The sequence below is a fragment of the Trichosurus vulpecula genome, chromosome 4, assembly GCF_011100635.1.
Source record: "Trichosurus vulpecula isolate mTriVul1 chromosome 4, mTriVul1.pri, whole genome shotgun sequence".
Classification (NCBI taxonomy): Eukaryota; Metazoa; Chordata; class Mammalia; order Diprotodontia; family Phalangeridae; genus Trichosurus; species Trichosurus vulpecula.
Window position 1 is genome coordinate 95,612,025 of NC_050576.1, and position 17,166 is coordinate 95,629,190.

At 34.4% G+C, this 17,166-nt stretch overlaps 1 protein-coding gene across 1 annotated transcript in view; it reads right to left on the reverse strand.

Moving 5' to 3' along the window:
• Positions 1–17,166, reverse strand: part of LOC118846793 (potassium channel subfamily T member 2) — a 143,009-nt gene that overhangs the window by 115,824 nt on the left and 10,019 nt on the right. The window contains exon 5 of the mRNA XM_036755518.1: positions 3,421–3,529. Coding sequence (XP_036611413.1) covers positions 3,421–3,529 — 109 coding nt within the window. The remainder of the gene's footprint in view (positions 1–3,420; positions 3,530–17,166) is intronic.

The following is a 17,166-nucleotide window of genomic DNA, read 5'->3' on the forward strand; positions in this document are numbered from 1 at the left end:
TCCTTTATTATAATAATTAGTACTTATAGATTCACAAAGTTCTTTATGAATATTACCTAATTTGATCCTCACAACAATCTGCAAAGAGAGGTGCTATTATTATCCCCATCTTACAAATAAAGAAACTGAGACAGACAGTGATTTAATGACTTGCCCACTGTTACAAGCTATTAAGTATCTGTAGCCAGATTTGAACTCAGGTATTCCTGTTCCAGTCCATCATTCTATCTACTCATTCACCCAGCCTCCTGTACAACTCTAATAGCAGATAGGATGATGAGGATGGTATGTTCTCCACCTTATTCCCAAATGGCTTTGATTTCTAGGTTTCATACTTACAAAGTTCTTTAGCCTGTATATTTTAAAACCTCTTAAACTACTGCTTCAGTCCCCATTTTGTTAATGTTATATGGTATTGTTTGTACTTACTTTTGATTAGAATACTTTCTAATTTATTACACTTTCCAGTATATTATTATTATTAGTATTGTCATTAGTGATTGGCCCCAGGGGGCAGAACTAAGACCAATGAAGGGAAGTTATAGAGAAGTAGATTCTAGCTTGCCTAAAGCCTGATATAAAAAGGGCTGTCTTAAGAATCTGTGAACCCCCATTTCTGGAGGTATTTAAACAGACTGAATGAGCATTTGTTGGAGATGCTGTAAAAGGGAATCCTTCTCTGACTCTTTCCATATGTTCTGCTCTTTCTAAACTAACTTTAGAGCTATAAAGGGAGTTTTAAAAGGCTCATAGAATTTTTCCCCATCTTCCCTTTCTTTTTAAAATTCATTCCTTCCCTCAGCCTTTCAAAAATTTTGCAGCTCTAGATATAGGTTATCTTGCAAGCTTATGAACTAAAAAAAGTGCTCACGTTTAAGTGACTATCTATGGATAGCAGAATTACAGTGCCATCTCTGTTAACGAAGGCAATGCCTGAGCATTGCATACATGTAGGAGGAATTTATATCTACCTGGAATAGCACACATTTTCTTAGAAGTAAGAACATCAAGGAAGATTTATATGGTGCTTGAGAGTTTTCAAAGTGTTATAAATATATCATTGCATTTATCTTCACAATAATCTTTTGAAGTAGTATGGCTTTCTTTTCTCTACCTTTTATAAATAAGTAAACTGTGGATGAATGAGGTTAAGTGACTTGTCCAGGGTCATACAACTAATACATGTAAGGAACAGGATTTGAACTTAGATACTCCTGACTTCGCATCTAGTATTCTATTTAGAGGTAGAAATGGCATAGTAGAGGGAAAACTGCATACCCGCATAAGAGATAAGGAAGATATGATTTAGATATTTATTAAATACTAAAATAATTATCACATGTCAGAAAACAAAGTACATTTTGTTTTGGGGGCAAGGGAGGCATTGGACCAAGGTTATCAAAGGGTAGGGTACAGGCAGGGAAAGGAACAGAAAGCAGAGACAAAGAGACATAAACTCGCTATCATCAGCACCTTCCATCATTTCAGCAGTTTGGGAGTGGCTCATCTGGATGTAGAAGGATCATGAACCAATCCTGCTAATTCCCACATATTCGGTCGCCCAAAAGGCCATATTTGCCCATAGATAACAGTCTATATCCAGAAAGAACGAATTGTTGGTTTGAGACATTTGGGGCTCCCTAATATTTTTACCTTTTTGTGGTAATAGATAATTTAAATTTCTGTATTTTTGAACATAGCTTTATAACCTAAACTTTCTTACAATTTTTAAAAAGACTACTGAATACATATATAAAAAATAATATTTATACAATTCCAGATAAAAAGACACATTTTAAATAAATGAAATAAAATAAATCTTTATTCTCCATATAGCATAATTAGAATTAGTGTTTTACGTGATTCATTAATAGGCAAGAAAATGGTTCTTAATGAATACTACCTAATTGATATGATTAAGAAATAAAAGCAGATGATATTTAATTTACTGCACATTAAGTGACACTATAAATATACTGCCTTTCCTAGTAAATTCACATTCTTTTTTCACCATATGCTTAAATACAGAACCCATTTTAATGGTTTCTCTATACATCACTTTCAAGCCTCTTTCATAGCATTTTAATGAGCACAGGATGCTTTCATCACTGCACAATATGAATACAGCCCTATTGAGAAGTTGTAATCTCAGTCATAAAAATAGACAGATACTGTGAGTCTATAAAATGGAATTTCAGGAGGTAACATAAACATGAAATGTTGGGAAGGATTCCATCAATAAAACAATTTTAAAAAGATGCACTCATACCAATGTTATTGGCCAAACCAGAGCAAAATCAAAATTATGAAATTGAAATGTGTTCATTCACTCACTCTGTTTTGGGAGGCATAGTAATGAACTACAGGTTAAGGACAATATGGAGAATTCCTATGTATACTATTATTTAATTAATACTAAAATGGCAGTAAGTATAGTATCTGTTTCACACAAGGGCCTTCCAAATGACATAAGTCAACTCTCCTGCCCAACCTCTTCCCCAGCCCCCAGATCTTCTGTTGTTTGTACAAGCTAAACATCCCCAGTTCTTTAAGTTCATAGCATAATCTTTCATCAGTCTGGTTAATTTCCCCTTTCTATTTCCCTCCCTGATGTTATTATTGTCAGCAAGTCAATAAACATTTATTAAGTGTTTGCTATGGGCCAAGAACTGTGCTAAACTCTGAGGTTAAAAAGAAAGGTAAAAGACAGTAGTATCACGCTTTTGGTGCTGTTTTCAAAGTCATCTTCAACAACACATACAAATAAATATTATTAGACATTTCTTACACAAGTCACTGCATGTTGTCAAGGTTATTTATCAAACCTTTAACAATCGGACTAGCTTTGTATACTGTATGTTGTCTACCACTCTGGGATCAATTCTGGTTGGTGGCTATGTCCAAATATTTCAGGGTGTTTTTTTCATGTTCATTTGTTTATTTGTTTGTTCCATACTTGTGATTCTAACAGGGTAGAGAAATCCTGATGTGTAAACTTTATCTTCGACTACAAGCTTGCAACTCATGTATAACTAAGTCTTAAGAGATCTGTTTGAGGCGTTTAGAGTTTATGTGCATAGTAGCAAAGCTAGTACATGTGAGAAGCAAGACTTGAACCCAGCTCTTCCTGAAAACTAAGTCACCCATTTATTCACTATGCTGTATTGCCTCTCTCAGCTGTTGAAATTATTCTGATGAATCAACCATCCAGTAACTGACTGTATACACACATTAATCCAATTGACCTAAAAAACATTTGAATCCATAGCAGCATATAACTACGGTAAAATGAAGACCATCTGTACAAGATGGAGAAAATATATATCATTTTGTATAGGCCATCAGCAATTTACTAAGTTTCCACTAATTAAAATACATTTCAATGAGTTATAAAAGTAGATCAGTAAATGCTAAACTTACCAGCAAATTTGATGTGGAATTTATTTTCAGGCTTCAATATCTGGACATACAAAGGACAATTTGGAGCAAAATCTTTAACTGCCCATGCTCTCAGAATTGTTTGGTGATCCTAAAAAAAAACAAAATAAATAATGATTATGATGATGATGTGGCTAAAATGGAGATCTAAGGAAACAGAAAAATCAATACCAATGTTAAGAGGCTGGCAAATTTTTGCTGGGGTGTGGGGGAAGGGAAGGGAGGGATGAACACATAAAAGAAAAAAAGAAAGAGAAGAAAGTGTGCATTATTATAGGAACACAAAAGGCATTAGAGTGTTTCCATAGGTTTTGGTGTTGTTGTTGTTGTTGCTGCTGAGAATCCCATTCAACTTAGAACAGAAAATGAGGTTTCATTACCACTAGCAAGTATAAAGAATTGTAGTGCTGAATTCAGGAAGAAATACTATGTGCTGGTGCTTGGTGATTCCTTGATGAAGTGAAGGGGAACAGCTGTATATAGATGTAGAACAGACATCGTTAATTACCAAGCATGCTATTTCCCTGAAGTGTGTATAAGAGATATGACAGTGAATCTGACAAGTTTCATCAAACCTACTGATTATTGCCCACTCCTGAGAATTCAAATTGGAATGAATTATTGCAGAAGAAACTTGGATTATATGTCTAGTGACTTTTAAATCTTGAGGATATTTAAGTACTTGAGGGTAGGGGAATACGTAAGTTTTAATTTCTTTTTGGTTTCTTAACATTTTATTTTTCCCAATTACATGTAAAAGACAAATTTAACATTAGTTTTCAAAAATTTTTGCTTTCCAAATTATCTTTCCTCCTCCTCCCCCCACCATTGAAAAAGAAAGCAATTTGATATAGGTTATACATGTGCAATCATGCAAAATATATCTCCATGTTAGTCATGTTGTGAAAGAAAACAGAGACAAAAAAGACAATATGTATGCTTCCATCTGCATTCAGACTCCATCAGTTCTTTCTCTGTAGATGGATGGCATTTTTCATCATAAATCCTTAAGGATTGTCTTAGATTACTGTATTGCTAAGAATAGCCAAGTCATTCACAATTGATCATGATATAATATTGTTGTTAACTGTGTATGATGTTCTCTTGTTTCTGCTCATTTCACTTTGTATCAGTTCATGTAAGTCTTCCCAGGTTTTTCTGGTAGCACCCTGCTCATCATTTCTTGTAGCAAAAAAGAGTTCTTTCACAATCATATACAATGACTTTATCGGTCATTCCCCAATTGATGGGCATCCCCTCAATTTCCAATTCTTTGCCACCAATAAAGAGCTGCCTTCCCTTCATTTATCCCCTTCCTACTTAAGAGATTTCTATACCCAACTGACTGTATATGTATTCCTTCTTTGAGCCAATTCCAATGAAAGTAAGGTTCACAATCCCTGCCCCCCCCGACCTTTCCCATCTTCCCCTCCATTGTAAAAGCTTTTTCTTGCCTCTTAGCTAGGATAACTTACCTCATTCTACCTCTCCCTTTCCCCTTCTCCTAGTGCATTCCTCTTTCTCACTCCTTATTTTTATTTTTCTAGATAATCATCCCATCATACTCAACTCACACATGCACCCATTTTCTATGCATATAATAACAACAAAGGTTTTAGGAGCTACAAGTATCATCTTCCCATGTGGGAATGTAAACAGCTTAACCTTGAATCCCTTATGATTTCTTTCCTGTTTACCTTTTTATCCTTCTCTTCTGTCTTGTATTTGAAAATCAAAATCAAAATCTCTATTCAGCTCTGGTCTTTTCATCAGGAATGCTTGAAAGTCCTCTATTTCATTGACTGTCCATTTTGCCCCAAAGGAACACATTCAGTTTTGCTGGGTAGGTGATTCTTGTTTATAATCCTAGTTCTTTTGCCTTCTGAAATATCATATCCCTAACCCTCTGATGTCTTAATGTAGAAACTGCTAAATCTTGTGTTGTCCTGACAAACACTCCACCGTATTTAAGTTGTTTGTTTTTGGGGTTTTTTTGGCTGCTTCCAATATTTTCTCATTAACCTGGGAGTTCTAGAAATTGGCTATAACATTTCTGGGACTTTTCATTTTGAGATCTCTTTCAGTATATGATCAGTGGATTCAATTTCTATTGTTCCCTCTGCTTCTAGAATATCAGAACAGTTTTCCTTGATAATTTCTTGAAAGATGATGTCTAGGCTCTTTTTTTGATCATGCCTTTCAGGTTATCTAATAATGTTTAAATTATCTCTCCTGGATCTATTTTCCAGGTTAGTTATTTTTTCCAATGAAATATTTACATTTTTTCTTGTTTTTTCATTCTTTTGATTTTATTTCATTGCTTCTTGATGTTTCATAAAGGCATTGGTTACCACTTGCCCAATTCTAATTTTTAAGGAATTGTTTTATTTGGTGCAGTTTTATACCTTTTTTCTCACTTTGCCAGTTGTACTTTTCAAGGCATTCTTTTTCTTTTTTACTATTTGGGCTATTTGGTTTTTTAAGGTGTTATTTTCTTCAGTATTTTTGTGCCTCTTTTACCAAGCAGTTGACTCTTCTTTCATAATTTTCTTGTGTCACTCTCATTTTCCTTTCCAATTTTTCCTCTACATCTATTACTTAATTTTAAAAATCCTTTTTGAGCTCTTCCATGGCCTGAGACCAGTTCATATTTTTCCTTGTGGCTTTGGATGTGGGCATTTTCACTTTGTTGCTTTCTCCTGAGTTTGTTTTGACCTTCCCTGTTAATGATAGTAACTTTCTATAGTTGGGATCTTTTTCTGCTTTTTGCTCATTTTTTCAATCTATTTCCTGACTTTTAACTCTATGCTAAAGTGGGGCTCTGCTTCTGGAGTGTAGGAGGTACTATTCCAAAACCCAACTTTAGGGTTTTTTGTTTTTATATTTTATAGCTGTTTTTAAAGATAATTCTGAAGACCTGTAAGTTTTTTGGTTCTTCCAAGGTGTTAGGGAGAGGTATATTTACTACTCTCCTGGCCTGTGCTCTGGTAAGTGAGCAACAATAAGCACTCTTTTCTGTCCTGGAGCTATGTCCAGGGTCTCAGCTTCCCTAAAGCCACAAACTCTGGTGTGCAAGTGCTTATCTCGGCTCTAGGACTGAGACCCAGATGTAGATCCAAGTATGGGCAATGCAACAGAGTCCTGCTCCCTGTGCCAGCAAAGGGACCCTTGTAATCTCCTTATGATCAGGTGTCCAATCCCCTTACCTCCTGTGGACTGAGAGGTCTGGAAATTGCCACTGTAGCAACTGATTCAGTCACCCCCAAGGCCTACAGCTGGTTTTCTGGGGCTTGGCCAATGCTGGACTGTGCTCTCCTTTCACTGTGGTACAACAGACATTTTTTGCTGACCTGCTAGAATTGTCTTAGGCTGGAAAATTGTTTCACCCCATCCTTTTGTGGGTTCTGCCACTCCAGAATTTGTTTGAGGACATCATTTAAAATTGTTTGGAGGGGCATAGGGGAGAGCTCAGACAAGTTCCTGTCTTTTCTCTGCTATCTTGGCTCTGCTCTCTGTTTTAATTTCTTGTTTTCACCCTACCTAATATATTTCATACTGCTTTGCTCCACATGCTCTATAACACAACCCAAATTGATTACTTTTCATCCTCTATACAAAGAGTGGAGAACTTGTGGGTCAAGGCTACATATGGCATTCTAGGTCCTTGAGTACAGCCTGAATACTGAAGCTTGGATTCAGTCAAAGGGCCACACTTGAGGACCTAGAGGGCCACATATAGCCTCGAGGCCATAGGATCCCCACCCTTGCTCAATACCCATCACTAGGCTTCTTGTGCCTTTACTGATAACAACACAAAAAAGGCCCATTTCCCCCTTATTTCTGAGTGTTGCAATTCTTCCTTTCTTCAAGTCCCATGTCAAATGTCAACTGTTCCAATAAGCATTTACAGATAACGTACCCAGTAAGAGCTTATCCAATCCCTTTCACCTTAAGTAGGTCTTTTTATATACTTATCAAGTCATATTTTATTATAGTTAGGAAGGTGCCATATCCTCTTACTATAAGCACTTTGATGACAAAATCTACATCTAAGACAAAAGCCATATTTCCCGCTATACACAACACAGTGCTCTGTAGATAGTAGTGTTTGATATGCATTTGTTGAATTGAATTCTTATGCATGAAGTTCAGGACCCTGAAATAGAAGGGACAATATTAAAGTGAGTAATTATCCATGAAACAGTCTCAAAGAGCAGGACATGATGTTGTTTTTTATTGTTGTTCTTCGGTTGGTGTTCTTGTTTTTATTGTTTGGACCACGGCTTATAAGACCAAGAAATCAGATTCCTAGCAAAAGACTTCTTTAAAGATGAGAAAGAGACTTACAAACCTGATCAAGAGGGCCTTAAACTAAATTTTTAAGTAAAGAATGAAAAGATCAAGGAGGAAGTATTAAAACATTATAGAGGAGAATGACTATGATGTAGAAATAAAAACAATAATAAAAGGGGTACCTATGAATTCTAAGGAGAAAATAACAAGAAAGAGGATTGGAGATAATACTTATAGGTCTAAAGATTTATAGACCAATGCATAGAGTACAGATAATAAAACAAACCTGAACTTTGAATAGAAGAAAACAAATGCTATCTCATAGATATCACCAAGACTTAATGGCATAACACTCTTTCATAAGTAGAACACCATAAAGACATATCTAGTTCAAAAGAAAAACCTTTCCCAATGCAACAAGTTAGTGTGGCTTCCTTAGAGACAGATGCTAGACTAAACTCTCACTTTTCTTTTTTTTGACATGCTAATTAGGTGAGAAAATGCCTTATACATGTATTTTACCTAGGTTTTAACAAAATTTTGACAAAAGATTTTCATGTTTTCCTTGTGGATGAAATGAACAGATATAAGCTAGATAGTAAATGTGGACAATAATATTATTGTGTAGGCTTGGAAAGGTTTAATGACCAAATTCCAATGGGTCAATGTCAAGATGGAAAAAATTTCCTAATTGCATGTACCAGAGATTTATTATTGCATCATCCTGTTTCAACATCTCACATTACAGATTTAGGGATATTTACTTAAGGGAAGAAAGAATATTTAAAGAAGACATAAAGGCTTTCTTCAAGTACTTATAGACTATTCTCTCTAAGAAGGAATTAGACATGTTCTGTTTTACGCCTAGAGGACAGAAATAGAAGCGATGGGTAGAGGTTTCTTGAGAGGCAGGTTCAGTCTTGATTTAAGAGTTTAGAGGGGAAGGGGGAAAATTCCTAACAATTAATACTAGTCAATGGTTTAATGGACTTCTTCAAGAGCTAATGAGCTTTCCCTATTATTAGATTGTTCCAGTGTAGTTTGGATAATCATTTAAAAGTGACTGTTGCAAAGGAGAGCCTCAATCTGATATAGGTTAGACTGAGAGGTCTTTGAAGTCCTTTTCATTTCTGAAGGTCTGTCATTCTGTGATATTAGATAGGACCAGGGAAATATGCTGTATATCTAGAAAGTTAATCTGCATAAAAATCCATTAACCTAAAGTAGAGAGGATTTGAAAAAGAAATAGAAACAAAAGTTATAAAAATTCTACATAAACATAATAATAATAATAATGGCATTAATTAAGGTTTTCTAAGTGCTCTATTTATGTTATCTCATTTGTTATGTGATTGTGGGAAAATGCCGTGGACTACCCAGCCATACAGAGAATATGGATACTAATTTCTCACTGAAAATTACAAAAATGTCACAAATGTAAAAGACAGTTGATTTGTTGACCTTCGGGTACCTGGGTATCTGCTAGAAGTCTCATTCTGTGCAAAGAGTATATATTGAATTCGTGGATTTCCTTGCTGACAATTTTAATTCTCAGGGAAAAAATCAGTTCACTTCATCAAACATTTACTTTGAATAAGTAGAGAAAGTGTCAAGAGGAATGGACTCTAGATTTACTTCTAACCAATTAAAAAATAGTTGTTGACAATATGGAAATGACAGAAACCTAGGAATAAAGTTACCTTGTCACTTAGCATTTCTTGTATTTAAGAGAATACTGAACATACAAATTTTGGAAATTTGACTTTAAAAAGTTCATTGGAAAATATAGGCATGATGGCATGATCAGAAAAATCTCAATGAGAATAATATTCAAGACGGTTGTTATTTCTAAAATACAGAATTGTGACCATACAAACACAATGAGGATGAAAATGGAGAGGCATCAATGTTGCATACATGAAATTCTCTCATGACTTCATATTTTAAAAGAATAGTATAAAAGATGGAATCAGTCACTGAAGAAAAATATGAAAAACCCACCACAAATCTATAAGACAAATATCAGGAAGTCTAAAGCCCAAAATAAACAGGCTTGTGAAAAATGATTTTTTTCTAAAAAGGGATTCTTAAACTACTTTGAACCAGAATAGGATGGGATAAGAAATGATAACAGATGAAAGAGGAAAATGGAACTCATCCACTCATATTTTGTTTCCAACTTTTCTACCAAGGAAGATGATCTTCAAACTGGAAAGAGTAGAACAAACATGGTTAAGATAGAATTAGATCATCCTGTAAAATACACAAAGAAGTATTAATGCAACCAATGCATATTGTACCTATTCTTTGCAAGGCACTGTGCTGGATAAGAGGGATACAAAGATGGAAAAATGAGCTTACATTGTAAGAAACAAATATTCCTGTCCTCTCCCCTACTTCTCTATTTCTGTTGAGGGTACCCCATCCTCTTAGTCACCCAGGTTTGCAATCTTATATTCATCTTTGACTCCCCTCTCTCTCACTCCACATATCCAAACAGGCACCAAGTGCTACAAATTCTCTATCTACTGTCCCTCAGCAAGGCCTTCACCACTGATCACCTGGAGAATTCCAGTAACCTCTTAAATAGTCTCCTTGCCTCTAGTCTTTTCCCTCTCCAATCAATTCTCCATCTTGCTATCAAACAGATATTCATAGTACACAAGTTTCACTATGTTAACCCATCGCTTATGAAACTGGCTCTAGAGGTCCCTAAAGTGGGCAATACCACCCCTGGAAGGTGCTGGAATGATCCAGAGGGGATGGGTTGTTTTTAATGACAGCAAATTTCAAAAAAAGTTAAAGGGCTAAAGAAAGTAGATTTCCAGGGGGAGTGCTGAGTATTTTTTAAAGGGGCAGTATGCCAAATAAGTTTGGGAACTTCTGCCTAGAATAAAACAAAAACTCCTCTATTCCATTTCATGTCTTTCAGTAGCAACTCGATGGTACAATGGATAGAACCTGGAGTCAGGAAAATCTGAGTTCAAATCTATCCTCAGATACTTACTCACCATGTCACCTATATCTTTTTTGTTATTTTCTCATTGCCATGTTCATATTATGATCTCTTTTTCTTTATGCACTTAATTTATTGTTGCTATCTACTTTTCATAATATGAATAAAACAGTGAAATAAAAAAAACTGGAAAGAAAGGATAGAATAGCAAGAGAACTAAAAACCAAGAATGCAAAAAATAGATGAAAATCAATAAATGAAATATTCTTAAAAGCATTCTATAAACACAGACTTTATTATGAGGGAAAACCAGACAAAAAGAGAAGAAATAATTTTAGTAAGTATAGTGACATTTATATAGTGCTTGAAGTTTTGAAAAATGCTTTACACCTATTATCTCATTTGATAAATGAAGCATAAATGAGAGGTTGAGTGACTTGCCCAGGGTCACATGCTTAGTATCTGAGGCAAGATTCAAAATCAGTCAATAAATATTATTAAGCACCTGTTATGTTCTAGGCATTGTCCTAAGCACTGGGTATACAAAGAAAGGAAAAAGACAGACCCTATTTACAAGAAGTTCATACCCATTTTCCTAATTCAAAGTCTGGACTTCTATACGCTAGGCAAGTGGACAAAGGGTCAGTTATATCCATGATGGGATGGGAAATGGGAGAGAATGGAAAAAAGGGAAAGGCCATTAATTGTGGATATAGAAACATTGAATGAATAGGCATACATGAAAATAAGTTTGACATGAACAAGAATATGAGAGAATAGGAAAAAGGAATCACATGATTATAGAAGAAATAGTAACATGAAAGAAATGGCTAATAAAGAAACACAGTATATTTGTTTCTGAGATAGAACATGTATCTCTATAGTCTTGAGATATCACTGACCCATATACAGAATATTGTTACAGATAATATAGCAAGGACAGGGTACAGAGTAATCTTGTATAAGTAAATCAACAAATAATTATGAATCAGTCATTAGCTACTATCCTTACTAATGTACCAGTGTTTCTTAGACCCATAGCATCCTCCAAATCACACCTCAGGTTGCCACTTTCTATAAAAAGTCTTTCCTCATTATGCCAAGTTATTAGCATTCTTTCGCTCTTGAAATAACTTTTCATAAACTTTCTCTTTAATTACAAAGGTACTGATTGTATGCCTCCAGTAGAATGAAATTTCCTTTAAGTCAGAGATAATTTCATTTTCCCCTTCTTATTCCTAGAACCTTGTACAATGCTATGCACGAAGTAGGAGTTTAATATGTAATTACGATGTGTAAGGCACTATCCTTAGCTTTAGGAGGGCCTGCAGGAGGCTACATAATGTTCCTGTCTTTAAGATGCTTACACTCTACATGTCACTAAGATCTATATAAGAAGAAAGACAAAAAACATAAAAATAAAATAAAAAAAAGGAAAGACAGTAAAGCCCCAAATGATTCACACAAATGCAAACTTGATCATTTTGAGAGAATGACAAGAGGATCCACACCAGCCCCTTGTTTTGTTATCATTTTATTATTTTTGTACCTTAAAGACAAACAAAATGGGGCTTTAAAAAAGTATCAATTGAACAGCATGCTTGAATATGCTGTCTTGGTGTCCACATGACCTCAGGGATTATTCAGCTTTTTCCCCCTCATCTTCTTTCTTATCCTCTGACTTAAATACCAGTATTTTCTTTTGAAATAAATGCTTAGTGAAGTGAATAGAACCAGAAGAACATTGTACAGAGTAACAGCAACATCATGAGATGATCAACTTTAATAGATTCAGCTCTTCTCAGCAATACAATGGTCTAAGACAATTTCAAAAGATTCATGATGGAAAATTCCATCCACATTCAGAGAAAGAAGTATGGAGAATGCAGATCAAAGTATACTATTTTCACTTTTTTCTTTTTTCTTTCTCATGGTTTTTCCCTTTTTTTCTGATTCTTCTTTCACAACATATTTAATATTATTGTTCATGTATAGCCTACATCAGATTGCTTGCCATCTTGGGGGGACAGGAAGGAAGGAGAAAGAAAAAATCTGGAACTCAAAATCTTATAAAAGTGAATGTTAAAAACTAAAAATTAATAAAATATTTAATTTTAAATGCTTATATAAAAGGCTAAGTATATGTGCAAATTTGTTTCCTTTTTATAAGCCTTCTGTAGTTAAAATTCTCCCAGAAATGAGCCATTCCTCTATCTACATCATCAGAAAGTGTTTTGACCTTAATAATGCTTCTCAACCACAGAATATTAATTTTTGATTAGATTCCAGTCCTTTATGAAGCAGGAGAACAATCAAACCACCAAAACAGCTGCTATGCCTCTTTCATACCCATGATCTAACAGTGAATTTCTAAAAGTAAGCATTCTAATAAAGACATCTTGTGAGATGGTTTAACATATGAATGCATTCATTTTCATGAAATATTATTAATTCCAGGGAATGAGTCTTTATAGTACCTATTCTTTTTTTCAGTTTGATTTAATTCAGAAAAAAACAAAACAAAAAAAGCAATGTATAGAAACAAATTCTAGGGTTGGAAGCATTTCTCCTGGTTCTATGAACACTGCTGTTAGAAGAACAAAAAGGAATGATTCAATAAATTTTGCAGTGTCAGCAATCAAATAACTGTCAGATTTTTTTTTAAATAAGGCATCCTATCTGTCAAAAAGAGAGCAATCAATATTTTCCACTGCCATACTCAGCTGAGGAAGTATATAGGAGCTCTGAATAAGGCACTAGAATGAATAGCTTAGTAACAGATTTTTGGGAAGAGAGAATTTCATTTAAAAGTATTAGATTCAAATGAATTCTATCATAATAATAAAAGTAAGGATTATACTATACTCAATGAATAAATTATATTTCAGTATGCATGAAGGGGAAAAAGACCTTTCCATTCTACTAAATGACTCATCAATAAGACTATGAAGACATCATTTAAATAAAATGCTAGAAAGTGTTGAACATACTCAAGGAATAATGGTTAATACAATTTGGCTAAAGTACAGAGTACATAAAAGGGAATTATATAAAGTAAGCTCAAAAGAACAGAGTTCAACATAATCATATAATTTTTGGCTTTTTAAAGCAAGCATAACCTGTTAGTGAAATCTTAATCACCATTCTGGTATTTGGTTGGAAGGCAGTGATTTTCATTGGAATAATGTTTCTCACTTCAGTTTTTCATCTCTTCAGTTTCACTGAAATAATATGGAATACTTAATAAAGATGCTTAAGAAATATGAATTGATTCATTTTGCTTATTATTACATGAGAGGCAGCATGATGGAATATGCCAGCCTTAGAGTCAGTTAGTCTTTCAATATAGTCAGGCCACCCTCCAGGGCTTTAAATTGCAGAGAACGTTCTAATTTGCACTGTTAGAGGAAATTTCCTCAATGAAAAGTCCTTATATGGATAGAATCACAGGCTTGGATTGTATGGACAGAGAGAGCATCTCAGTCAGAGAAGACCTCATTCCTACATCTGACACATACTGTGTGACTCTGGGCAAGTCACTTAATCTCTCAGTATCTAAGGGAATACTCTAAGACAATGAATTGCAGAGAAGATACTGCTGTGTTGGTAGAGGAAATACCTCACCTGTACTTTTGTATATATTCACATACACAAACACACACATATGTACATGTGTATGTGTATGTGTAAATATCCAATACAAGTATATATAGGTATAAAAATATACATATAAAGAAACTAGTATAAATGTGTATTTATATACATATATGTATATCTGCACATATAGAAGATATAAGTGTATATAGAAGTATAAATATATACATATATGGAAGGTATCAGCATATATCCACACACATATAGAAGAGATTGATATATGTGTTTAATGTATATATGTATCTACTTATGTGTATATATCCATATACATAAAAGATATGGGTATATGTGAGTATAAATATATGCATATATAGAAGATATTGATGTATGTGTGTATATATATATACATGTATGTATATATTCACACATATAGAAGATATATGTATATATAAGTATAAATATACACATACATATGGAGAGTAAATATGGACATATATGTATATACACACATATTTGTATCATTACATAGAGGTTATGTTTTAGCATTAAAGAGAACAATGCCCAGAGACCTAATTAAAGAGGAAAAAAAGTTCTAATCTTGGGCAACTATAATATTACTAACATAAGTATCATAAATCTCTTATAGGATGCAGGATATGTGAAAATTCTATCTTCAAAAGGCATGTCATGGCATACCTGTTACAGTAACACAATAAACTCAACATGTTCTTTGATGCTTCTCTTTTTTATAGGTAATGTATGTAGGAAGGCATTCTTTATTAAAAAGGGAAATCTAAAATGAAACTGCCTTAGAACACACAGATTTTCTTGTGTTACAAAAGCCAATATACTTCTGTGTATCTTGGTGGTTGGACTCAGAATGGACAAATAGAATACCTTGGCTGAGCATTCAGTGGTGATAGGGCATTGCTATTCCTTTTCTACATTCTAAGAAAAAAAGCAAGTTACTTGAAAAAATATGTTGTTCTCTGAAGGAGTCCGACAGTGAATTTAATAATACAGATAATACAGATTTATTGAATGAAGGACAAATAAGAGGGAGGCAGGGATAGAGATAGAGACAAAAATAGAGGGAGGGAGAGCTGGAGGGAGGGAGAGAAATGGAGGGAAAGAGGGAGAGAGGATTATTGATCAATACGCAAAATTATTAATGAAAGTACTCCATAACTTCAAAAAACATAAAGTCTCTGAATATGTATGCTGACTTTGAGTTACTTGCTACATGTACTCTAATTTGATTTGGCATTTGGCATAGATTTCTTGTATTAACAGTGAGATATGCTATATCACTTCCTGTGAAACAAAACTGAGTAGACACAGACCAAGAAAGAAATCCTATAAATTAGTAGCAATAGTAATTACAGAATCAACTTTGTATTCCAATCTAATCCCCTTCCTAGGAAACAAGGCAACTTCCTTTACTTAGATGGAATCAGTAACTTCTTCAACAGGAAATCAGGTCAATTCACTACAAAAGGCAGAGATGTCTAGTGTAAAAACACTAAAAGTTTTCCCCATCTTCCCCAGTAGATCTATCCCTATTCTAGTCCTATTCTTGCTATATATATCAAACAGTTATTGTACTTTACATATATTATCTCTTTTGAGTCTCAAAAAAACCCCTATTAAGTACTATTAGTTTACTATCCTTACTTTACAAATAAGAAAACAGGCACACAGAGGTTCATACACATAGCAAGCACCCAGGTCTTCCTGACTACAGGTTTAAGCATTGTTTCCACCTCAAAATGCTGCCTCTCAGGACAAAGTGAGTATGCCAAAAGCAAGTGATTTGCTTAGCCTTTAATAATCATATCTCATTTAGATATGTGTAAACCAGCATTTAAAAAAACATATTTGAACAGAAGGAAATGGTATAACCATTGATATAGCACTAGAGAGGACCTTTGAGAACATCCGACCAAGTTCCCTCGTTTAAAAGACACAGAAACTGAGACCAAGAAGTTGTGATCTTTGAAAGGTCTCAAAGGTTAAGTAAGTAGCAGGTCCTCTAAAAACAAAGTCATCATCAGCATACTATGACAAAAATTCCTAGCAGTACCTCTTAGTCAAGATAGTGGGGTGCAGTTTTATTTATTATTTTAGGAATGTGCAGGGCTATCTTCACAGAACAATAAGAAAGCTTGCAGTCTTAAAAGTAACAGTGGCCTATGACATATTCTTCTCAGATTATACTATGAAGACCTCAGATCTAGCCACCACACATGCTCATCATTTCTGCAGGAAAGAGCATATTTTTCATTATACAGAACTGTAACTATGGTTTCCTCTTTATCAGACAAAGACATGACTAAAGACATGACTGGCAGGAACATAAAATGGCAATATCAGAATCCATGAAATCAAAATTATACAGAAACTGTGACACAGAGATCCAGTACCATACACAGTCCCTGAAATAAACATATGTATGTGTATGTATATATACATATACATACACATACATATGTAAATGTGTGTGTATTTCTGTGTATGTATACACACACATAATGTGTGTGTGCCTTTGATTCAAATCAATTTAAGTGGCTGCATGTGCAAAATTCAGATTGTGTGGTAGGCACTGGGCATTTGGCTAACCTTGCCAATCATTCAAATCATTTTCCCAAGATAATTATGACTGCATTGTACAGTATCGCATTAGTGTACTACAAGGAAAGTTGCTTAACTACCTACATGCACCGCCAACAGGATAACAGAATGTTAGAGGTGAAAGGGATTTTTAAACCATCTAATTCAGTCCTCTCCTTTTACAAATAAAAACATGGAAGCCATTGATCAACTTCACTTAACAAACACTATGTTGGATATTCAATGAATAAATGAAATAGTAATGGTACAATTTG